Source organism: Marmota monax, unplaced genomic scaffold, assembly GCF_021218885.2.
Source record: "Marmota monax isolate L192 unplaced genomic scaffold, Marmota_monax_Labrador192_F-V1.1 WCK01_AAM20220418_F8-fsc00046, whole genome shotgun sequence".
Taxonomy (NCBI): Eukaryota; Metazoa; Chordata; class Mammalia; order Rodentia; family Sciuridae; genus Marmota; species Marmota monax.
The window spans coordinates 2,606,477-2,631,799 of record NW_026692486.1 but is presented as its reverse complement, the minus strand read 5'-3'; the positions used below and the strand labels follow the sequence as shown (position 1 = coordinate 2,631,799).

At 38.1% G+C, this 25,323-nt stretch overlaps 1 protein-coding gene across 2 annotated transcripts in view; it reads right to left on the bottom strand.

Annotated features, from left to right (window-relative positions):
- The window catches only part of Ak5 (adenylate kinase 5), a 265,150-nt gene that overhangs the window by 174,512 nt on the left and 65,315 nt on the right, over positions 1 to 25,323 (bottom strand). For both annotated transcript variants that reach the window (XM_046443172.2, XM_046443171.2), the window contains exon 6: positions 23,077 to 23,268. In XM_046443172.2, coding sequence (XP_046299128.1) covers positions 23,077 to 23,268 — 192 coding nt within the window. The remainder of the gene's footprint in view (positions 1 to 23,076; positions 23,269 to 25,323) is intronic.

The window sequence follows — 25,323 nt, the reverse complement described above, 5'->3', positions numbered from 1 at the left end:
CCCAAGGCACATGGTAGCTATAGCACTGCTAATACCTGTGGCCAGTACAGGGGCAGTGTCATCCAGTCATAAAAGCAGCCACAGTGGCTTCTGATCAATGCCTGTTCTGCACAGGGCACTACGCCAGATGCTCTTACCACCCTTTCTCATCAGTCCTCACCGTTGACCTGTGACGTAGAAATAGTGAGATGTACTTTTCAGAGAGTAGAAATGAGGCCCTGGGAGTTCAGTGACTTATGCAAGGTCAAGAGCTGGTGAGTGGCCTCCAATGATCTCTCTGCCTCTGACTTCTGAGTTTTAATCCCTGGCCCTGTTTTTCTCTCTCAGTAGGTGGTGCTGCTTTCTCTTGACTGGTCATGCTCACTTTTGTTCTAAATTCTTATCATATATTTCCAAAGTTAAGATGTGATTAGGATGTTGGGTTAAATTTACTTTTCATTCAACAAATGCATATTAAGTACCTACTATATGCCAGGAAGCATTACAGGAGTTTTGGATATAATGGTAAAGAAATCAGTCAAAATATTTTCCCTGTACAGCTGGGGCTGTAGTGGTAGAGTGCTTGCCTAGCACATATGAAGCACTGGGTTCTATCCTCAGCACCATATATAAATAAATAAAATAAAGATATTGTACCCATCTACAACTAAAAAAATATTTTTAAAAATACTTTCCCTTGTTGGTCAAAGTGGTACATGCCTTGAAAGCCAACAACTCAGGAGGGTGGAGCAGGAGGATCCCAAATTTGAGGCCAGCCTCAGCAACTTAGTGAAGCAATAGCAATTAGCAAAATTGTGTCTCCAAATAAAAAAATAAAAAGGGCTGGGGATGTGGCTCAGTGGGTAAGTACCCTTTAGTTCAATCCCCAGTGCCATACACAAGTAGTAGTAGTAGTAGTAGTAGTAGTAGTAGTAATAATAATAATAATAATAATAATAATAATAATAATAATAATAATAATAATAATTTTAAAAAACCTCATGGAGCTTTGTTTCAGTGACATTGTACAACATATCTTATATAACATCTGAAATTGTCATTATTTGAGGAATTCTAATTTACCTTATAAGAGAGTGGAATAAAAATTTAATCAAAATTTGATGTGCAATTTAAGATTTAAATTTTGAACCAAGAGTTCTAAGACTTAAAAGAAAAACAGAGCAAATTTATGGCAATATGAAGAATAGGAATCCAGGTATTGCCTAGGATCAACTTCAGAGAATATGTGAAAGAAGGTTTTCAAGCTAAAATATCTTTTTACTTTTACTTATTTATTTTTTAGTTTTGTGCTCTTTCTTCCCTCTTAGGTATTGGGAGTGTGTGCACACACACTTATACAAACACACATACTTAATGAGGGTTATTATACAGTTGATGAGTCCTTCACATTAGCTAGGAATCTCAAAACAATCGCCTATAAAGACATTGATAAATGAGTATATTTTCAAAGTTATTTTATGCTGCACTAATATGTCTATTCATGTAGTAAATATAGACTGAAGGTGAATTAGTGATCTCAAAGCCAGATGCTGAAAATAAAATATTGACGATGAAAAAAGAACTGCAAAGAAGAAAGTAGATAATGAAATTATATAGACAGTAAAATTATGATAGCAAGAAAGAAGAATCATGAAGAAGTAGAAATACTGTATGGGATCATACAGTATCCTTGATGGGATCAAAATTAGGTGTTATGGGAGTTCAAAGGTGGAGTGTCTGTCCTGATTAGTGTGGCCTCCAGCAGCCATACCATATATTATGGTCAAGGCAGAGCAGTGGGGTTAATCAGGACATTGGGGAAATGGCAGGGCGTGGGCAAGCAGTCCCTAGCTCAAGAGAATGCAATCTTTGTATAACTGCAAGTAACTGAAGAAAATGTGAAAATGTGAGAAAGCTGCAATTTCCTACATTTCTTCTCTTACAGTTTAAATTGCTGCTATCATTTCACCAAATAGAGAGTAGAGCAGAACCATTATAGCATTGCCTACTTAAGCAATTTTAGAAAATTGATTGGTTGATATTGTTAAATTTCAGGATTTGGGGAATTCGGATTGTGTTTTTTTTTCTTTTTTTTCCTTTCCTTCTGTTATTCTTTTTTTTTATTTTTTTATTTTTTTATTGGTTGTTCAAAACATTACAAAGCTCATGATATATCATCTTTCATACATTTGACTCAATTGGGTTATGAACTCCCATTTTTACCCCAAATACAAATTGCAGAATCACATCGGTTACACACTCACATTTTTACATAATGGCATATTAGTGACTGTTGTATTCTGCTACATTTCCTATCCCCTACTATCCACCCTCCCCTCCCCTCCCATCTTCGCTCTCTACCTCATCTGCTGTTGTTCAATTCTCTCCCTTGTCCCCCCCCCCTTTCCCCTCACAACCTCTTATATGTAATTTTGTGTAACATTGAGGGTCTCCTACCATTTCCATATGCTTTCCCTTCTCTCTCCCTTTCTCTCCCCCCACTCGTCTTTGTTTAATGTTAATCTTTTCCTCATGCTCTTCCTCCCTGTTCTGTTCTTAGTTGCTCTCTTTATATCAAAGAAGACATTTGGCATTTGTTTTTTAAGGATTGGCTAGCTTTGCTTAGCATAATCTGCTCTAATGCCACCCATTTCCCTGCAAATTCTATGATTTTGTCATTTTTTAGTGCTGCGTAATACTCCACTGTGTATAGATGCCACATTTTTTTTATCCATTCATCTATTGAAGGGCATCTAGGTTGGTTCCACAGTCTAGCTATTGTGAATTGTGCCGCTATGATCATTGATGTGGCAGTATCCCTATAGTGAGCTCTTTTAAGATCCTCAGGGAATAGTCCGAGAAGGGCGATAGCTGGGTCAAATGGTGGATCCATTCCCAGCTTTCCCAGGAATCTCCATACTGCTTTCCAAATTGGCCTCACCAATTTGCAGTCCCACCAGCAGTGTACAAGTGTACCCTTTTCCCCACATCCTCGCCAACACTTATTGTTGTTTGACTTCATAATGGCTGCCAATCTTACTGGAGTGAGATGGTATCTTAGGGTGGTTTTGATTTGCATTTCTCTGACTGCTAGAGATGGTGAGCATTTTTTCATGTACTTGTTGATTGATTGTATGTCCTCCTCTGTGAAGTGTCTGTTCAGGTCCTTGGCCCATTTGTTGATTGGGTTATTTGTTATCTTATTGTTTAATTTTTTGAGTTCTTTGTATATTCTGGATATTAGGGCTCTATCTGAAGTGTGAGGGGTAAAAATTTGTTCCCAGGATGTAGGCTCTCTATTTACCTCTCTTATTGTTTCTCTTGCTGAGAAAAAACTTTTTAGTTTGAGTAAGTCCCATTTGTTTATTCTTGTTATTACCTCTTGGGCTATGGGCGTCCTATTAAGGAATTTGGAGCCCGACCCCACAGTATGTAGATCGTAGCCAACTTTTTCTTCTATCAGACGCAGAGTCTCTGATTTGATATCTAGCTCCTTGATCCATTTTGAGTTAACTTTTGTGCATGGTGAGAGAAAGGGATTCAGTTTCATTTTGTTGCATATGGATTTCCAATTTTCCCAGCACCATTTGTTGAAGATGCTATCCTTCCTCCATTGCATGTTTTTGGCCCCTTTATCAAATATAAGAAAGTTGTAATTTTGTGGATTGGTTTCTGTGTCCTCTATTCTGTACCATTGGTCCACCCACCTGTTTTGGTACCAGTACCATGCTGTTTTTGTTACTATTGCTTTGTAGTACAGTTTGAACTCTGGTATCGCTATACCTCCAGATTCACACTTCCTGCTTAGAATTGCTTTTGCTATTCTGGGTATTTTGTTTTTCCATATGAATTTCATGATTGCTTTATCTATTTCTACAAGAAATACCGTTGGGATTTTGATTGGCATCGCATTAAACCTGTAGAGAACTTTGGGTAATATCGCCATTTTGATGATGTTAGTTCTGCCTATCCATGAACAGGGTACATTTTTCCATCTTCTAAGATCTTCTTCTATCTCTCTCTTTAGGGTTCTATAGTTTTCATTATATAAACCTTTCACCTCTTTTCTTAGGTTGATTCCCAAGTATCTTATTTTCTTTGAGGGTATTGTGAATGGAGTGGTTTTCCTCATTTCCATTTCAGAAGTTTTGTTGCTGATATACAGGAATGCCTTTGATTTATGCGTGTTGATTTTATATCCTGCCACTTTGCTGAATTCATTTATTAGCTCTAATAGTTTCTTTGTAGACACTTTTGGGTCTGTTAAATATATTACCATGTCATCTGCAAATAGCGATAATTTAAGTTCTTCTTTTCCTATTTTTATGCCTTTAATTTCTTTTGTCTGTCTAATTGCTCTGGCTAGTATTTCAAGAACTAAATTGAATAGAAGTGGTGATAGAGGGCATCCCTGTCTTGTTCCAGATTTTAGAGGGAATGCCTTCAGTTTTTCTCCATTTAGGATGATGCTAGCCTGAGGTTTAGCATATATAGCTTTTACAATGTTGAGGTAAGTTCCTGTTATCCCTAATTTTTCTAGTGTTTTGAACATAAAGGGATGCTGTACTTTGTCGAATGCTTTTTCTGCATCTATCGAGATGATCATATGGTTCTTGTCTTTAAGTCTATTGATGTGGTGAATAGCATTTATTGATTTCCGTATATTGAACCAGCCTTGCATCCCAGGGATGAATCCTACTTGATCATGGTGCACAATTTTTTTGATATGCTTTTGTATTCGATTCACCAGGATTTTATTGAGAATTTTTGCATCCAAGTTCATTAGAGATATTGGTCTGTAGTTTTCTTTCTTTGAAGTGTCTTTGTCTGGTTTCGGGATCAGGGTGATGTTGGCCTCATAGAATGAATTTGGAAGAGCTCCTTCTTTTTCTATTTCTTGAAATAGCTTGAAAAGTATTGGTATTAATTCTTCTTTGAAGGTTTTGTAGAACTCCGCTGTATACCCATCCAGTCCAGGGCTTTTTTTGGTTGGTAGTCTTTTGATGGCTTCTTCTATTTCTTCCTTTGTTATTGGTCTGTTTAAATTGTGTGTGTCTTCCTGACTCAATCTGGGCAGATCTTATGACTTAAGAAATTTATCGATATCTTCACTATCTTCTATTTTATTGGAATATAGGGTTTCAAAATACTTTCTAATTATCTTCTGTACTTCTGTAGTGTCTGTTGTGATATTGCCTTTTTCATCCCGTATGTTAGTAATTTGAGTTCTCTCTCTTCTTCTCTTCGTTAGCATGGCTAAGGGCCTGTCGATCTTATTTATTTTTTCAAAGAACCAACTTTTAGTTTTATCAATTTTTTCAATGGTTTTTTTTTTGTTTCAATTTCGTTGATTTCTGCTCTAATTTTAATTATTTCTTGTCTTCTACTACATTTGCTGTTGTTTTGCTCTTCCTTTTCTAGGTTTTTGAAGTGTAGTGTGAGTTCATTTATTTGTTGGTTTTTTCTTTTTTTGAGGAAAGAACTCCAAGAAATGAATTTCCCTCTTAAAACTGCTTTCATTGTGTCCCATAGATTCCGGTATGTTGTGTCTGTATTGTCATTTGTCTCTAAGAATTTTTTTATCTCCTCCTTTATGTCTTCTGTAACCCATTGATCATTCAGTAGCATATTGTTCATTTTCCATGTGATGTAGGATTTTTCCTTCCTTCTTTTATCATTGATTTCCAGTTTCATTCCATTATGATCAGATATGGTGCATGGTATTATCTCCACACCTTTATATTTACTAAGAGTTGCCCTATGGCATAATATATGGTCTATCTTTGAGTAGGATCCATGTGCTGCTGAGAAGAATGTATATCCACTTGATGATGGTTGATATATTCTATATATGTCGGTTAAGTCTAGGTTATTGATTGTGCTGTTGAGTTCTATAGTTTCTTTATTCAGTTTTTGTCTAGAGGATCTGTCTAATGGCGAGAGTGGTGTGTTGAAGTCACCCATAATTATTGTGTTGTAGTCTATTTGACTCTTGAACTTGAGGAGAGTTTGTTTTATGAACGTTGCAGCTCCATTGTTTGGTGCATATAAATTGATAATTGTTATGTCTTGTTGGTGGATGGTTCCTTTTAACAGTATATAGTGTCCTTCTTTATCCCTTTTGATTAACTTAGGTTTGAAGTTGATTTTATTTGATATGAGTATGGCCACTCCTGCTTGCTTCCGAGGGCCATGCGAGTGGTATGATTTTTCCCAACCTTTTACCTTCAGCCTGTGTATGTCTTTTCCTATCATATGAGTCTCCTGAAGGCAGCATATTGTTGGATTTGTTTTTTTGATCCAGGTTACTAGCCTATGTCTCTTGATTGGTGAGTTTAGGCCATTAACATTTAAGGTTACAATTGAAATATGATTTGTACTTCCAGTCATGTTTATTTATTTATTCATTTTAGTTTGGCTAGTTTTTACTTTTTGGTTATTTTCCTCCCCCTTTACTGAGATACCTCCCGCTGTTAGTTTTGGGCACTATTTTTCAATTCCTCTTCTTGTAGTATTTTGCTCAAAATGCTTTGCAGTGCTGGTTTTCTGGCTGCAAATTCTTTTAGCTTTTGTTTATCATGAAAGATTTTAATTTCATTGTCAAATCTGAAGCTTAATTTTGCTGGATACAGTATTCTTGGTTGGAAACCATTATTTTTCAGCGTTTGAAATACATTGTTCCAGGATCTTCTCGCTTTCAAATTCTGTGATGAAAAATCAGTCATTAACCTAATTGGTTTACCCCTGAATGTAATCTGCCTCCTTTCTCTTGTAGCTTTTAATATTCTCTCCTTGTTCTGTATGTTGGCTATCTTCATAATTATATGTCTTGGAGTTGGTCTATTACGGTTTTGAATGTTTGGGGTCCTGTAGGCTTCCAGGATTTGGCAATCCATTCCATCTTTCATCTCTGGGAAGTTTTCTAGAATTATTTCATTTAATATGTTGTCTATTCCTTTGGTTTGAATCTCTATGCCTTCTTCTATCCCGATGACTCTCAAATTTGGTTTTTTTATGACATCCCATATCTCTTGAATAGATTGCTCATGGGATTTAAGCATCTTTTCTGTGTTGACTATATTCTTTTCAAGTTGATAAACTTTGTCTTCATTATCTGATGTTCTGACTTCTACTTGATCTAGTCTATTTGTAATATTCTCGTTTGAGTTTTTCATTTGGTTTATAGTTTCCTGCATTTCTAGGATTACTGTTTGATTTTTTTTAAGATCTCTATCTCCTGGTAAAGCTCGTTCTTTGCCATTTGAATTTGTTTGTTTAATTCATTTTCAAAATATACTTTCATTGCTTGGACTTGCTGTCTCATGTCTTCTCTAATATTCCTTTCCATCTGAGTTAGGTATGCCTTGAGTTCTTTCCTTATCCCTGTTTCTGATGCTTCTAGGTCCTCCTGTAGAATTAAGTTGTCCTGCATTGTTTGTACTCCTTTTTTCCCTTGTTTTTTTCATGATGTTCACGTTACTTTCCAGCTCTATTTGATTGCTGTGTTTCTGCTCTCTTCTATAGATTTGTTTTGGTTTTGTATATCTCTGTTGTCTCTCCTTTGTGTTGGTAGACTATGCCTGCTAAAGTGGAATCCGCTGGGAAAGAATTCCGACGGCCGAGCTCCAGTGACGTCACCTCTCTGCTATGGCTGGCCCCAATCTCCTTGCCGGGGTGTTCGAATGGGGGGGTGGGACTGGACTGTCTCTGGTTGGTTTCAGCTCCTGGTCACTGGCGGGCGGGCGGTCTCTAGCCGCCCAGTCACGCGGGCAGCGGGTGGGCTGTCGCCGGCGTGTGGGCGATCTCTAGCCGCCCAGTCGAGCGGTCGGTCGCCGGCGGGCGTGTGGTCTCCAGCCGCCCAGTTGCGAGGGTCTGGCCTCTAGTCCCCTGGTTTCTCCTGCTAGACCAGATTTCCCCTGAGTGATGCTTCTCGGCAGTTCAAACTGTACTCTGGGCCTGCCGTTTGTTGGGTGTGGAGGGTGTCTATTGGGAACCCCAGCACTCTATTGTTTTGATTTTTTCCGCTTGCCCCTCCCCCAGCGCTGGCTAGACAGGTTTCGTTTTCGCCGCTGATGGGAGGGGGAGTTGAAGGTCAGGTGTCTCTAGTTTTCCCCGCGTCTTTATGCAGGCTTTCTCTGATAATCCCTCCCCCAGAAAGCCTAGGAGAGATTTTATGCGAATTCCCCGCTGTATGGGAGCTGAGCTGAGTAACACACACCTGTTTTATTGTTGCAATCTGTCGGAGAGTGGCGGTGGTTACTTCAGCTCTCCAAGATGGTGGCCACTGGTTTCCTTGGTGGGGTTTGTGTTGTGGGGGATAAAACTGTACCGCTTCCTTCCCCGTCTGAAATCCCAGACTCAGCCCGGGGCTCAGTGGGTGCTCAGCCGGCAGGATCCCACAGAATCTGCAGCAATGTTTCTTCCTGCTTGCTGGTCACTTCTCGGTGGTGCCCCGCCGTCTGTAGCCGCAGGGCGGGCAGCACGGATCAGTCAGCCCAGATCTCCCCGGATTGTGTTGATGAAATGAACAATATGAGTGTTCATATGACCAGAGGGTTTTACCTAAAGTTCTACAAGATCTGAGACAGAGTTTAATTGGAAATTACTGCTGCATTAATGATTCAGTTGTAATGGATGATATCATCTTTTTGAACTTCTACCAAAATTAATTTGTCATGAACATATGAACTCTTAAAGACTTGGTAGAAACACTAAAAATAAACATTATCCTGTATATACCAAGTGATGGTGATATCTATGTTTAGATTTTTAAACAGAAGTTTCAGAATAAACAGAAAAAAATCATCTCACAAGGCATAACACTTTTTTGATATTTTCAGGTAAGAAACAAGATTTTCTTTACCCCTCACTAATCCATTATTTTTAGTTTTTCTCCTTGATCCTGAATTTAACCGCAATTGTGGAAATTATTTGAAACAACACTCTTTATGTTATTTTCTGAGAAATCTCTCTCGGTTGCTGACACCTTCAAATAACCTGTGAATTGGCAACAGTTAGAGGCCAGACCATAGGGAAAAAGCATGCATTTTCGAAAGCCCGAATTTAAAATATTATTGAAAAGCTATGTATTCAGTCGAAATGAATGAAGTCAAAACAAGTTCTTGTTCGCTCTCAGAATGAATTCATGCGACCCAACCCAGTGTGTGTGTGTTAGTTCAATGCACACTGCACACCTGCCCCTGGCTGGCTGCATTAGATCTGCTCACAGGTTGCTGAAGAGGACAGCCTACACCATGTTACACCTTGGACACATTCAGGTTGCCTTTCTACAGAATCTTCTTAAAGTCAGAGTTGTTTTGTCATCTCACACAGGAGCTCTGAAAGCCCCAAATCAACATTGTCATTAATCTGTGAGTCCTTCACATTAGCTAGGAATCTCAAAACAATTGCCTACAAAGACATTGATAAATGAGTATATTTTCAAAGTTATTTTATGCTGTGCTAAATTAAATTCCTTAATTAAGGAGGAGAGGAAATCAACAAGAAATTGGAATAGTTAAGATGAAACGACTTTCTTCCCCATTCCTTGCCTGGCTGCTCATCCCTTGATTCTGTTTTTTCCATCCCCCATTCCCATTTCCAATCCTGTGCTTCATAAGGACTAAGACTCTTCACTCAGAAATTTCAAGTGCCTGATTACATCTTTGAATGCATGGAGGAGCCTCCATCTAGTATGTTCTCAGTTTACCTAGCACCTTGGAGCTGTGAAGGGGAGGACAGGGGCAGTTTACCCCACCTCAAAGCCCTCCGCACATCCCTCTGTCATTAGCTCCTCTCCTCCCCTTCTGCGCAGCCTCCTTCAGAGCAGGGGCATATCCACACATCTGCCTGTGTTCCAACTGATAGTTCAGGTTAAGTTAGGTAGAAGAACTTTCCTTGGTGCTATCCCTGAGGAAGAGCCTTCCAGAGTCCAGCTGGGAGGCAAAGTGACAGATGAGGGAAGCCAGTCCTACTGGAGAAAATAGCAGGTAGCTTAAGCACGAGGTAGGGAAGACCAGGTAAAAGGAGCAATGACAGAGTGACACATGGAATGAGTTAGCAGAGTCAGGTGGGCACTTTTTGATTTATCCCAGGAAGGACAGCAAGTCCTCATCTTTACCTGAAATGAGGAATCTTAGAAGAAACACCTGGTACATATAAGACTTCAAGTAATTTTAATACCTACCTTACAGGACTAAGTAATTGAAAGAGGTGAACATGTGTAAAGTAACACAGCATTTGATAGAATATGTCAGTTTTTCTCCAGTTCTAGAATTAAATTTCTTAACTTTGTAATAATAATAGTTACTTACGTCAGAGTAAATAAAAATAGAGATCAGGCCTGAAGAATCCCTGAACAAAGCCACTTAGACTTCATCAGTGATGTCAACTCTGTTTGATTTGCAAATATAAGTGAAACATAAGTTGGACTATTTCCTATAAATGTCTATATTAAAGAAAAATGAAACTTAAGACTACTAGTCAGCCTGTACTCCCAGCAGCTTGGGAGGCTGAGGTAGGAGGCTCCTGAGTTCAAGTTCAGCCTCAGCAACTTAACGAAGCCCTAAGTAACCCGGCAAGACCTTCTCTCAAAATAAAATATAAAAAGGGCTGAGGATATGGCTTAGAGCTTAAGTGCCCCTTGGTTAAATCCCTGATACCAAAAAAAAAAAAAAAAAGAAAGACAGACAGACTAACAGAGGCCAGAGGCCACTCAACTTATGTAACTAGGAACTCTCCAGCAGGATAGACCCAATAAGGCAAATGTACCTGTAACCAATTAAATATTTTCTTGCTTACTTCCATGTTTGCCCTATAAGAAGCATTCCCTTTAGGATTCCTCACTGGAACTCCCAAACTGTTTCCGGTTGGAGTTCTCCAATTCATCACTCACTGTTTGCTCAAGAATACTCAGTAATGTCTTGCAGGTCACATTAGTGTGGCATTCTCAGTATATTTTCTGACTGCTTTGAGAAGGGGGTTTAACTTGGATAAGACACAAGTTCTGGCTCAGTCCTTGGTTCTTGACTGTGAGATAGGACCCACGTCAAGCATCAGCTCCCTTACTTACTGGCTATGGTGGGACCTTCTGCATGCTCTTGAAACTCTTTGAATCTCTGTTTCTTCATTAACCTTCAAGGACTTCTGTGAGAATTAGGTATAATAAAGTGAGTAAAGACCCTTGCATAGGAAAGGTGCTTTTTGAAAAGTAGCCATTGTTGTCTTATTATTAGACATACTCTCTATTTTAACTGTTTTTGGTAGAATTATTTGTGCAAGTGTTTCACTAGGTCTTTTTTAAACAGAAAAATAAGGACATTTTTCTTTTAAACCTTGCAGTGGTTATTATGGGTTACCTCACTCAACATTTATTCTAGCTTCTTTTGCTTTTGCTTTCTTCTATGTCAGAAGCTGCAAAGTTAAATACAGATGTCCTTAACTTATGATGGGGTTACATTCTGATAAACCCATAAATTGAAAATATGTCAAATAAATTTAATATAGTCAGTCCTCTAAATCTATGATTTTAAGTCCACATATTCAACCAACCATGGATTAGAAAAAAAATTATACCTGTACTGAACATGTATAGACCTTCATTTTGCCATTGTTCCCTAAAAAATATAGTACAACTACTACTTACATAGTATTTACATTGTATTAGTATTATAAGTAATACTGAGGGTGACTTGAAGTGTACTGGAGGGTGTCTGTAGGTTATAAGCAAATACTGTGCCACTTTATTCGAGGGACTTGAGCATCTACAGATTTGGTATCCTTAGGGGTCTGTCACCAGGATGATTGTATACTAACCTACTTAATACCATGGCTTAGCTACACAACATACTGTAGAGCAGGTTATTTACCCTCAAGTTCATGTGACTGACTGGGATCTGTGGCTGAGTGCCACTGTCCAGCATCACAAGAGGGTGTTATGCCACATATGGGTAGTCAGGAAAAGATCAAAATGCTAGACTGGAGATGCTATTTTTTTTTGAAGACGTATCACTTTTCATACCATCATAAAATGAAAAACAAATGAAATCATATTATTGTAATTTGAGGACCATCAATATTCCATGTTGTACCTTCTCTTAAAGGCTAGGGAGAACATTTCACCCTATTCCTACTGATAAGACTAAAGTGTGAGTCCGTGAGGGAGGAAGAGGGAGAGAGCTTTTGCTTTCCTTATGAAGGGTAATAGGTGTGGCTAATTATCCCTTTGTCTAAACATCTTTGTCTTGTATGGAAGGTGGGCTTGATGATGACAGCAGCAACAGCTATTTTGTCACAATGAGAAAACAACAAAGATGGTAGAACAAAAAGGTAGGAGTTGGGATCCTTGATTATGCCATTTAGTCATGGAATCAGTCCTGGATTATCTGTCCTTAAGCTTATTTTGACACAAATGAAATAAACCTATTTGAACCATAACTGTTCAGTTATTCTCTGACTTGTACTGAAACACATCACAACAAATATAAGCCTTTTATTTCTGGTGATAATTAATTACTCGGTAGTACTTTAATGGAATATGTCTTCACAGTTATAAGATATATAGGCCTGTCATGAAAATGAATGGTTCCAGACAATGTTTGACTTAGTTCATTAATTTTTTCAGCCAATGAATCATTCTGAAACAATCATTTATGGAAAGAATAATTCGGGATTCAGTTAACTCTACTGTTAGTAATGTCACTTTATAGTACTTTACCATGTCAGACTCCCTGCCCCTTTAACCCTGGTTTTGCTTTCTGTAGTTTCAGTGACCCACAGTGAACCACAACTCAATAATATAAAATGGAAAGTTCCAGGCAGAAGCAATTCATAAGTTTCAAAGCATGCCCTTCTTTTTTTTTTCAATATTTTTTTTTAGTTGTAGTTGGACACAATACCTTTATTTATTTATTTTTTGATTTATGTTTATGCGGTGCTGAGGATTGAACCCAGCGCCTTGCACATGCTAGCTGAGCGCTCTACCACTGAGCCACAACCGAAGCCCCATCAAAGCATGACCTTCTGAAAAGTGTGATGAGAGTTCACATTATTCTACTCCTCCCTACCTGGGACACAAGCTGCCCTTTGTCTGTCATATCCATACTACCTGTCCTGAAGTCACTTGGTGGCCATCTCCAGTATCACACTACTGTAATACCACACAGCTGCTGCTCAAGTAATCTTCATTTTACTTAGTAATGGCCCTAAAGAACAAGAATAGTGACTCTAGCAATTTTATTACAGCATATTGCTATACTTGTCTAGTTTTTGCTGTTAATCTCTTTGCGGGGAAGTACCAGAAATTGAACTCAGGGGCATTTGACCACTGAGCCATATCCCTACCCCTATTTTGTATTTTATTTAGAGACAGGATCCCACTAAGTTGCTTAGCGCTTTGCTTTTGCTGAGGCTGGCTTTGAACTCGCAATCCTCCTGCCTCAGCCTCCTGAGCTGGGGGGATTATAGGCATGTGCCACCATGACTGGCCTGTTAACCTATTACTGTACCTAATTTATTTATTTTTTTTCCTAATTTATAAATTAGACCCTATCCTGGGTATGTACATATGGAAAAAAACAGTATACATAGGGTTTGGTGCTATCCAGGGTTTCAGGAATCCACTGGGGTCTAGCCATGCATCCTCTGCAGATGAGGGGGACTACAGTATATTACTTTTCATTTCCTATCCCCTTTCCTTTCAGTTCTACTGTGAACACTATCCAGATGGGAAATCCAAGTGGTTAAATTGATAAAATTTACATTATACCTTGTATGCAGGTGATTAACAAGTGCTGTTTTTCCTTAGAGCACTATCTCAGTTACTGCCACACTTGTGGTGGGCTCTAGATGTTTGTGGCTCCTACCCTACCGAGAAGTAAAACCTTGTCACCATTGCAATTCAGCTCCTTCTGGATGCTTCCTCTAAGCATTGTTTACACACAGCTACCACCTTAATATTCCTAGTTATGTCAGTCCTTTGCTTAGAGGTTTTAGAGCTGGCTTCTGCCCATGGAGCAACCTTACTACTCAGCCTAGCTCTTCAGCACCTTCCCAGTGGGTCCCAGGGTACTTGTCCCTCTCCATTCTAATTATCACGGCATGCTGAAGGTTTACTAGGCAGGAAAATACAAGAAAAGAATATGAAGAGACAATGCCTTAAGAAACAATAGCTAACAATTCTGAGTGCTTCGGATGTGCCTGGTACTGTTCCAAATGCTTCACTGTAGTTCATTATTTGCACCATGACGCCTTTCTTCTCTGTTTCTGGGTTCCACCCCTTTCCTGCCTCTCAAGGGCAATGTTTCCAGGAGAGCCTTCCCTCATCTTTCCTGGAGTGATGCTCCCCTGCCCTGATTCTTGGGGCCCGTTCCTCCTCTGTGTGGTACACACGCCCTTTCCTGTGCTGTTGAAATTGTTTATCCACATCGTTTGTGCACCTACAGTACAAGATTCATGAAGGCAGGATGTGGCTCTGCCTCATCCCTGTGTTCCCTATAGGGACCAAGGAGGGAAAGCTTGATTGGCATGTCAACAGATGGTTGTTGAATGAAAGAAGGACCACTGCTGTCTGATGAAAAGGACACCATGAGCACACGGGCCTTCAATAAAATTGAATGAATGACTAAGAAAGGACCATCATAATGGGAAGATGAGCTAAGTACTCGACTGAAGAATTGAGAAGGAGATTGTTTTTCCTGCTGCAGAATTGGAGTCAGGTCTTACAGCAGGCTAGTAGAACTGACTGGGTAAGAAAAAGAGATAGCATTACACAGATAAATAGAAATACAAGGCTCAATGATTGGTATTTGCGGTAAAACTTCCTTGCTTGTTATGTGGGCCCAGATTAATCAATTTTATGAATTATCTTAATTATTTTTCATCTATTATCTAGTAAAAATGACTTTTTTAAAAAAGGCCTCTCAATGTAATTTAGCAATAGAATTAATTTTCTCATTTATTCTTTTCTGAAAAGATGAAATCAAGAGATTACAGCTGAACAGAGATGCATATCAGGGAATAAATGCCTGGGGAAGCACTGAGGAAGAGCTTCTCTCCAAGATCCAGTGCCCTGTGCTAGTCCTGTGCTAAGGAGGGGGAAACACAGGGGTGGGTTACAGGTGTCGCCTCTGGATCAGGAGCCTCACTGCTCTTGGTGCAATCTTGGGCAAGCTACGCTTGCATGTGCTTTAGCCTCCTCCTTTAGAAAATGCAGATGATGCTAATGCCTGCCTTATGGAGGTTTGGTGCAAAATAATGAGCTACGGTGAAGCATTTGGAACAGTACCAGGCACATCCTAAGCACTCAGAATTGTTAGCTATCGTTTTCTTAAGGCATTGTCTATTCATATTCTTTTCTTGTATTTTCCTGACTAGGGAACCTTAAATGCCAGTTCTTTTGTCTTCTCTTTCAGGGGGAGGTTCACTTAATTTACAGTGGCATCTCTCTTTAAAGATATTGGTCAATTTCAATTCATTTAGCTTTAAACATGAAAAAAAATTAGTAAGATAATCTTGCCAAAAATATTACTAAGATTTATTAAGAAAAATATCTAGTAGGATAATTTCACCAAAAATCTTTTCTTACTCCTGTTTCCAATAAGGCTCACTATAACATTTTATAGTTAATAAAGACCTAATTTTAGGAGTCTGGAATGTTCATTGACACTATTTCTAGCTATTGTTCTGATTATGGTGTTTCCTGAAGAACCAACCAGCTGAATATTTGGTGGGGGGCGGGTATGTGTGTTTTCCTGTCAGAATCTATAGGGTTGAATGAGAGTTTAAAGGAAGCTGTCAGTAGGACTTGACATTCAGCTACCAGCTATATACCGATCTTTTTTTTTTTTATTATTAAAAAAAAACCTATAAAGATCAGCTGTTATCAAAGCCAGTTCCATAGAAATACATAAGCCTTAACTAATGTACTATTCTTACCTAGACCTGTCAATATCAGGTCTTGGCCCTGGGATTTTCTTTTTTTTTTTTTTTTCTTTTCTTTTCTTTCTTTCTTTTTTTTTTTTTTTTTTTTTTGTGGTACTAAGGGTTGGATCTAGGAGGCTTTATCACTGAGCTACATCTCTAACCCTTTGTTTTTTATTTTGAGACAGGGTCATGCTAAGTTGCTCAAGCTGGCTTAGAACTTGTAATCCTCCTACCTCAGCCTCCCCAGTTGCTGGAAGATTACGGGCATGTGCCACTGTGTGAGGCAAAACTGGAATTTTCTTAACACGAATCTTCCTAATGTGTTCATTTGAATATTACTTGTTTTGGTCTAGATGATTTATTTCACAGTTATCATGTGAGGGCTTTGCCTCATACTTCAGATAATTAAGAGGCTGATCAAGAGACTTTTTGGACTTGATTTCATGAGTGTCTGTAGTAAGAAAATGAACAGAAAAACATTTTCCATCCTTCCAGGGCAGGGAGCGTGTTCATTCTTCAAGCTCTCCTCACCGTGCCTGTATCACACACCACAAGAACACTGTGCTTGTTGGCACGCCAGCTCTTACCCTCAGAGCTGACAACAGGGGTGCGTCCATTTCCCATTTCAATTTCCAACTTCGAAAGGAGATGCATTCACTGAGTCATCTGGTTTGCTCTCTGCCTGCTGAGTGTGAATATGACTGATACTGAGCGAGCTTTGGGAACGGAAAAGTTGTGAGTCAGGGCGTTTGCTGGTTTCTGAGACAGAACGCCAGAATGAGCTATAAATATATTATCTGCTTGTTCTGTTTCAATGCTGTTTAGGAACTAGCACGATGTGCTCTCCAGGACTGTGGTTGTTACTTTGCTGTATGTGGGTTGGCACTGGGTGTGCAAAGGGCTTTATTTCTCAGTGCTTTTATTTTCCTTTTTATGTAAAAGATCAGAAAATAAAACTGGCATCATAGTATTTCAGTTTCTAGAGCCCACAATAATGACAGTTTATGAAAGTAATCAGATTTGCTTTTCAATTTACTTCTGGAGTATTTAAAACTAGGAATAAAATGTAAATAAGTGAATTAAAGGGTTGCACCAAGCAATGCACAGAGCTGTTACCCTCCTGAAGTGAACAATAATACTTTTCTGAGGGCAACATCCTCTCCCCAGCTCTGCACACTGTAGGATTTGATAAATGCCTGTTGCCTGGACAAGGCAGTTCCTTAATAATCTGCTGTTTACTCAAGGTTCTATCAGTACTGGGTTTCATGCCAGAAAGTACTGTTTACTTAATTTAAAAATATTATGGGCAACTGGAAAACAATCGAGAGGGCCAGATATCTAGGTGCACATGTACACCACCATCATCCAAGTATCTTCCAGAATACCTCATAGTCTATCCTTTATCAAGCTTTGAAGACTTCTCCTTGACTCTTTTCTTAGTTACTAAGTCCAATGAATAGGGATTAGTGGGGACCTTTGATTACATCACAGTAGATGTTTAAACAAGATAGGAAAGTGGTACTGCTTAAAGGGAACAGCTTCACTATGTTAGCTGCACACTGAAAATTCACCAACCTCTTACCTATTGAGAATCACCAACAAAAATTTCCTTCTAGTAATTTTAGGAGGATGGGTTTTTTGGGGGCAAGCTGTTACCAAGTTTCTTTGCCTTTCTTAAATTTAGATTGCTCCTGAGGCTGAGGCAGGAGGATTTGAGGATAGCCTCAGCAACTTAGTGAGGCCTTAAGCAACTTATAAACACTCTGTCTCAAAATTTTAAAAAATAAAATAAAAATAAAAAGGGTTGGGGATGTAGCTCAGTGTTAAAGCGCCCCAGGGTTGTTCAATCCTCAGTACCAAAAGAAAATAAAAAATTTAGATAGCTCCTAAAGGTTTATGCAATTTCGATTTATTCCTTCCTAAGCTTTCTTTTTTCCTTCCTTTCTTTGTTTTTCTGTGTATCAATACTCCTGACTAACCATTGGCTGTGCACTGGGAGTTTCGGAATGAGTGTACTTGTGTTTTAGATATTAGTGTGGATTCCTATGACACTTGAAGTTAATTAACAAATAATTATTCAGCAGTTCTGTCTATATTAATTTACTATTCTTGCTTATTTTTCTTTTGGTAGGAGTGGCTGATGGGATGTGACTTAGTTTCAGTGGTAAGTTTAAAATTTTAAGGAAGTGATATGGGGCAAATTAAAAAATTGTCCTGCCAGTGGGGTTTTCTGGGACTCAGGGTGGATGTCTAAAGAATAAATGCAGGAGGTTTTCACAAGAGTGTGTCTTCTATGTTGTGGTTCCCAAGCACCAATGCTAGTTTGTAATGAAATGTTCCCTAATCCTCAGCAAAATGAGAAAAAATAAGTTAGATGTTAGTAGTTTTTGTAACAGCCAAACATTTGTTTAGAAACTGGAGAAATACCATTCCTCAATCTTTTTGTGTTAGAAATATCCCTTTTAAACAACAGCAAGAGTAAGTGGTTCTTTTCTTCCAATGCCTTCACTTTGTGAAACTAAGAAATCCAAGTTCATCCTAGCCCCATTAAAAAAAAATATTTTCTCTGATCTAGTAAATACTGAAATTAGGGAGTATAGGGCCCTGCTATAGCCCGGGTTTACTTCGGCAGAAAAATTGGTGTTGGTGAATAAGAAACAACCTTGATTTTGATATTTTTCAGCCCATACCTTTCCTGCCTGAAGAGCTGCAGCTGGTAAACGTGGCTATGAGTTAGTCAGCCTCTCTGTACATCCTGTGACTACAGCTTCCTTCTCATTTTAAGTATACTTCTCTGCTTCCTCCTACAAAAAGTCCTGAAGGAAAATGACCATTTGCTTACTTCACAGTCTGAAGTTAACTGTGGCTGTTCACTAAATATCACCCACGTTTAAGAAGCATTTGTTCAATGTACACAACTGTGCAGCCATTTCCCTGCAGAGTGGCCTGTTTTTCCAGTTTAATGGAACATTCAATGGTGTAAAGCTTTGAATATATTTTGAAAAATAGCAGATTCATTACATCTTGTCCTATCATTTTCCAAGCATTTAAAAAGACTCCTTTTTCAAAAAATAAACAAAACTGCATTTATTTTCAAAAGAATGCTTCAAGCTTACAAAGCCTTGGGCTGGGGATTATGGCTCCCTGTTACCTAAAAAGCGTGAGGCCCCGAGTTTGATCCTTAGCACCGCAAAAACAAAACAACAACAACAAAAACAAAAGACCCACCCAAGCATGACTAAAAGAAAGACAAATTTTGTTTTAAAAAGTTTTTAATGGGTGAGGTTGTGGCTCAGTGGCAGAGTGTGTGGGTTCAATCCTCAGTACCACATAAAAATAAATAAACAAAATAAAGATACTGTGTCTGTGTATAACTAAAAAAAAATTTAAAAACGCTTTTAAAAATAAAGATAAAAAAATCACATTTAAAAATAGACATTTTTATTGCGGCTTTAAAGAATTTCTACTAAAGGGAAATTATTATTCAAGAATTTTGTAATTTTATAAAATTCAAGTCCCCCAAAATGTCATGAGGCACAGCTCACTTGGTAACGCTAAGTAGGCAACTTTCCTTGTTTCAGTAATACTCAAATTCCCATGAATAACATCTGACCAACTCACCACATCCTTATCTTTAATTATTAACATAAAACCATAAAAGATACGAGAAGAAATTTTATCCAATACGATGATAAGTTAAAAACAACACATAAACATGTCAGAGAAGATTCTATGCAGAATTCCCTAATACAGAAGCTTTATGATTTCATGTTATTTAAATTCATGCTCTATACAGAACATAATAATAGAAATGAAGAGATCCATGTGACGGGAATCATGACAACAAGATATAGTAGTCAGGCAACAGCACGTGTTTTCCTGGCTGTTATTATTAGATTTTTCTCTTCAGTCAAAGGGATATTTTTAACACACATACAAAAATTAGGAAAAATATTTCTAAAAAATAAGAAGTTAATTCTTTAGTCAAATCCATCAACAAGTGCCCAATCAATGATGAAGTAAAAAAGAAAAAAAGAATGAATTGACTGATATCTGTTGCAATTAAACTACATTATTCAGACACAGTCATCATATAGCTTGATTGCATCAGCAATATAGAAGTTCAAGAAAACACTGGATCAATTTTAAAACTGATTAACAAACACTTTTAAAGAAAAGTAAATTTGGCATGAAGTTTTTACAGCCTAAATTATGAATGTTAGATTTATTCAATAATCTATCTATGAGAGAAAAGGCAACAGAGTTCCCTCAAAGAGTACAAAATTGTCAATGGTAATTATAGTTTCCAGAAGATGAGCATGAGAAAGGGAAGGAACTGAGAGGAAGAAATGCAAAAACTATAAAATAATATTAATTAACAAATTACCCTTACAATGTTTCAAACATCATTCTAAGCACTGGACATTCATTACTCCTTGAAATCACATGAGCATAGGTTTGGTGGTTGTGTCCATTTTACAGAGAAGATAAGCAACCTGCAGGAGGCCACACAGGTGGCAGGTGGTACAGCTGGAATCTGAGGCTGCATGGTGCATCTCAGGCAGTGTCTGCACTGCCACCCATTATCACGTTACATGCATTCTCTCATTTGACCTCCACAGCATTGCCATGTTGGTAACATCCTCTACAATTTACAGCAAGTTTAGCACCTTGTGGGCATCGTGAAATTATTAAATGGCAGTGGAGTTGAGATTGCAATTGAGAGGGTTGAGACTCCAAAGCCTTAGGAAGTCGAGTACCAAAATGAAATTTCTCAGCTGGATTAAGGACAGACATGGTCCCTGTGGTTCTTAAAAGGCTTCTTTGGAGATAAATGATTCCTCTTATTCTGAGTGGGGAAAGTTTATCCTACTCACTACAGTGACTTCTGGTCCCTAACACAGTGCATGACATATGTGAGGAAACCATGCTCGTTCTCACACTCAATAATCACTCTCACCTAATAACTCCACAACCATCACACTGGACAATCCATCATTTAATATCTCTTTTCCCACAGACTATAAGCCAAGTTCACTTTTGGAGGGGTTACTATGTGTTGGGCAGGTACTACTCCAGGTGCTCAGAATATGTCAGTGAATAAAGCAAAGATCCTTACCCCTTATTTATTTAGCTTTGCCTACCTAGCATCTAAAAGAGTATCTTGGTTCTCAATTAACATTTACTAAATGAATAAATGAATCACTAGGAGCAGCAGGCAGAAGCAAAGGCAGGCAGTGGAGAGACCACAGGGAAAAGGATATATTTGGGTTTAATCTATTAACTTGCAGATTTTTTATTAAAATATTAACATTCATGTGATTCACAGGATGACTATTTTTATATTTAACTCATTTTTAAAAGCAGAAGATCTATCAAATGCACTTCAATTTCGAAAGCGAACTATGATCTGAGTTCTGAAAGAGAACAAGTGTTTCAGGATGCAGTACCTGCTTCTTTGTCAGCCTGTTTTTCAAATTATATTCCCCAGAGCCTAGCCTGTATTCATTGCTTTCCAAAAGGTGACTTTCCAAGGCAAGTCTTCTCCCGGTAATTAGAGGTGTTTATCTTAAAGCTCATTTGGTTTCAGCAGTGAGGTTACAGGCTGTCATCCACATTGTTATTGACTCCCTCAATTAGAGGCAATGGCATTTCACCTCCATGCAAAATATTAGTGAATTAACAATCCCCACTCTGCATTCATTTGGGAAATCTGCTCTGCTTGTGATGACGAATGTGACAAGCAGGGAGTAATCAGAAACACTCTGGTAATACCTTCAAGCCTTGCAAACATCAATTAAAACTCTGGCTTTTCAGACTGCAGTTGGGGTTTGATCTACAGGGTAAATTTCTTTTTTTCATGATACAATGCAGAAGTCAGTGCTGGTAATTGGTGAGAAAACACACACATACACAACAACCCCCAACCAAAAATAGCCACAGAAATGTTTTCCTTGATTTTCCTAAATCTTTCCTATTACTCAATTTTTATTATTACTCTGTTTTAAACCAAAAAATGAACTCTGGCATTGTGAATAATTTTCAGATCAAATTTACAACTCTCTGACATGACAACTTTGACTCAAAGAGCAAAATGTAATGAATATTTTGAGACTGCAAAAAGATCATTATTCAAATGTCATGACTGTCTCTTTCAGGTCTAAGGGCATCCTAGTCTAATGAAGAAAGTTTTAACCCAGGAGTTGTAAGGTTACAGCGGCTCTGTGGATGGGCGTCAGTTGATTTACTTAAATGTGGAAAATGTCTGTGTATTTTATTGGGATACACATGCATTGGTTTCACAGAATTCTCTATGGGGGCTTGTGACCCCCGCCCCCAACAAGGGTCTTTGTTCTGGTGGGAAGAGGTCAGGGCTGAGAGGAGGGTTCTGCTCTCATGGAACTGCTGTGGTTTTGTGGTTTCCTGTACAGAACTTCCTTCAGATGGCTTACAATCTTGTTTGTTTCCCTGTGATTTAATACTGGAAACTGATATTGCGGGAAATCATCAATTGAGCTAAGCCTTTTATTTCTAAAAACTGAATTAACTAATGATTCAGTGTCATCTTTCCTTGGCACATGGAATACCATTAACTAGAAAACAAACTAAACATTTAGGAAAACACTGATTTCTGTATTATATCTGTTAATATTTGCATTTGATAAATGAGCAGAAAGATTAATGACTCCCATTTTAATATATCATCACTTTTTATGACAAGTCAAACCCTCAGAAAATTTTTTTTCTCAAATCAGAATCTCATTTCTTTAGGTAGCACAATAAACAAAACTTACAATCCAAATATACTCTAAAACTATGCCAACTGTTGTTTATAAATCTTACCATTTTGTGACATTTTCAAAGACAAAAGATTTAAGAAGTTGGGCAAGAATTGCTTAAAACAACCCCCAGTAATCATTTAAAAACACTCTTTTACTCAGGGACTACAGAATTGTAGACGAGGTTAGAATTTATCACCTTTCACAAACTGACTTTAAAAAAAATCATTATGTCTTAATAAGGCAAACAGGTAAAAATGATTGATTTTCTTGATTGGTTTTACACTTCACCAAAAACCACTTTTAAGAGCAAAAGGGATTTCTATATGAGAACATAGGATAATTAGAAATCTGACAGGTCATTCTTTTGTGGACACTAAGAGCAGAACTAACTTACTGTCATGATGAGCCCCTTCTCCTGGAAGTATTTAACCAGTGGAGCTGCGTTCTGCTTGAAATTCATTAGTCTTCTTTGGGTAGCTTTGAGATTGTCGTCTGGACGCCCCTGTTGTTCTGCACGCTTCAGTAATCTTTCCTTGAGCCTCTGGTTGGCACAAGCCAGGAAAACCACCAGGTCAGGGGTGCAGATCTGTGGAGAGCATTGGACAAGCAGAGAGGCATTCAGTATCCCACCAACACGTGCATGGGCCTGGCATTCATTGCCCTTGGCCTTGTGGCTGCCATGTATTTGGCCCTCTAGTTTTCACCAGCATATCTCCTGGGCTGCCACTCCACACATACCAGGGGCAGCTATTCCGATCATAGTCCATGTAAATGGCATCCCCCACCCACCTGGCTATATGCAGTTGTCCTACAGAATTTATGGAACACTTTTTAGTCTATGCTCATATAAATTTCCAGCTTGAATTAAGAATAATATAGGACAAACTTTGTCAAAACTATGTGCAATCTCATTTTAGAGGAGAAATGACTTTTGGGCCACAATGTTGTCTACAGCTACTATTTCTATTTCCTACCATTTTAAAATTATCTACTGTATGCCAAGCCCAATGCCAAACCATTTCTTTATAATACTATAAACTTTGCAGCAATTTATAAAATGAACTTTATCTCCATTTTATAGATGAGCAAACTGAACCTCAGAGAAACTAAGAACCTGTCTGAGATCACATGGTCAATAAAGTAAGAGTTGGTATTTGAACTATGTCTGCTTGGTCCAAGGCCTCTCTGTTCCTTCTACTAACACAAAGCAGCAAATGGCCCAAAGCCCTTCATGAATTCCTGAAAATACCAATTTTAACTAAATTAAACTAGTTTGAATTTAAAAGATAATATGACCAGATGAAGTAAATATAGTTTGTTATTGAGTATGAGACAAGGCAAAAAGCAGTCTTGCATAGTTGTTTGAAGCAATATTCTCCAATTTTTTTCTAAAATAGTTATCTTTATTTATGACACATTTAATGTTATACCAAATTTAGCTGCTGCCAAATCAAAGAACTTCTTTTTTTAAAACTCAATATGTCTTTTACAAAAATTTTAAATGCATCTTCACAGTAATAAACTTTTTGAGCATATACCCCAATGAACATGTACTTATAAATTTATAAATTATGCATGTAGATCTGATATGTGTCCATTACCATACTAACATAAGATCACATTATAAATACATTCAAAAACAAAATTTTTAAAGAATGAGATACACTCCTCTTGAGTGTATGAGATACACTCCTCTTGGGGGGACTGGGGATTGAACCCAGGGGTACTTTACCATTGAACCATACCTCCAGCTCTTTTTATTTTTTAATTTGGACAGGGTCTCCCTAAATTGCTGAGGGTCTTGTTAAGTTGCTGAGGCTGGCCTGAACCTGTGATCTTCCTGCCTCAGCCTCCCAAGTCACTGGGATTGCAGGTGTGTGCCACTGTACCCAGTCAATCATCAGAATTTTTAAGATTTTTTCACACACCACAATATTTTACTTTGTGCACTGTGGAGACCACTTGTCTCCAGAAGCTGGGAGATATGGATTCCAGTTTTTGACCCAAAACTCCTTAACAGCCAAGTAATGGGCATATGGCTTAAACTTGCTAAGCTTTTGTGTTCTCTCATTTGTCAATAGAGAGGTATGAAATCTACATCCCTGAGTGATTATGAAGTTAAATAATTCACACAAAATAAATTCAACAAATTTCAGCCTTGTTTAGACTTTTTTTTTTTTTTTGGTTTTCAGGAGATTGAGTGGTCTTGGTTCTTCTTTAACTTATTTTTTTATTTTGTTATTTTTTCCTTCTGCTTACATTTTTTCCTCCTCAAATCCCCAAGAGGAGGTGTTTTCCAAGGCTTAGATCACATGTTTTTCCTTCTCTAGGTTCTCATTGTCCAGTGTTTTGGTTTCAGCTACTACCTTCTGTTGATGGATTCCAAATCTACACTTTTAGTCCTGACTTTGAACAGTCTCTCAGCTCTGTATTTTCAAGTGTCTGTGACAGTGCTATCTGCACGCCTTAATCTAACTTTGATTTACTAAGGTCAAAATTAATCTCATACTTTTCTACCTAAATCAAATTCCTGTCCTATTTATTTGTTAGTTTATTTTTATTGTAGCAATACTCCTTTCCCAAATCTCTCAGCTAGAAGCCTCCAACATTTAGCATCACCTTTGAGTCTTTCTTATCAAAA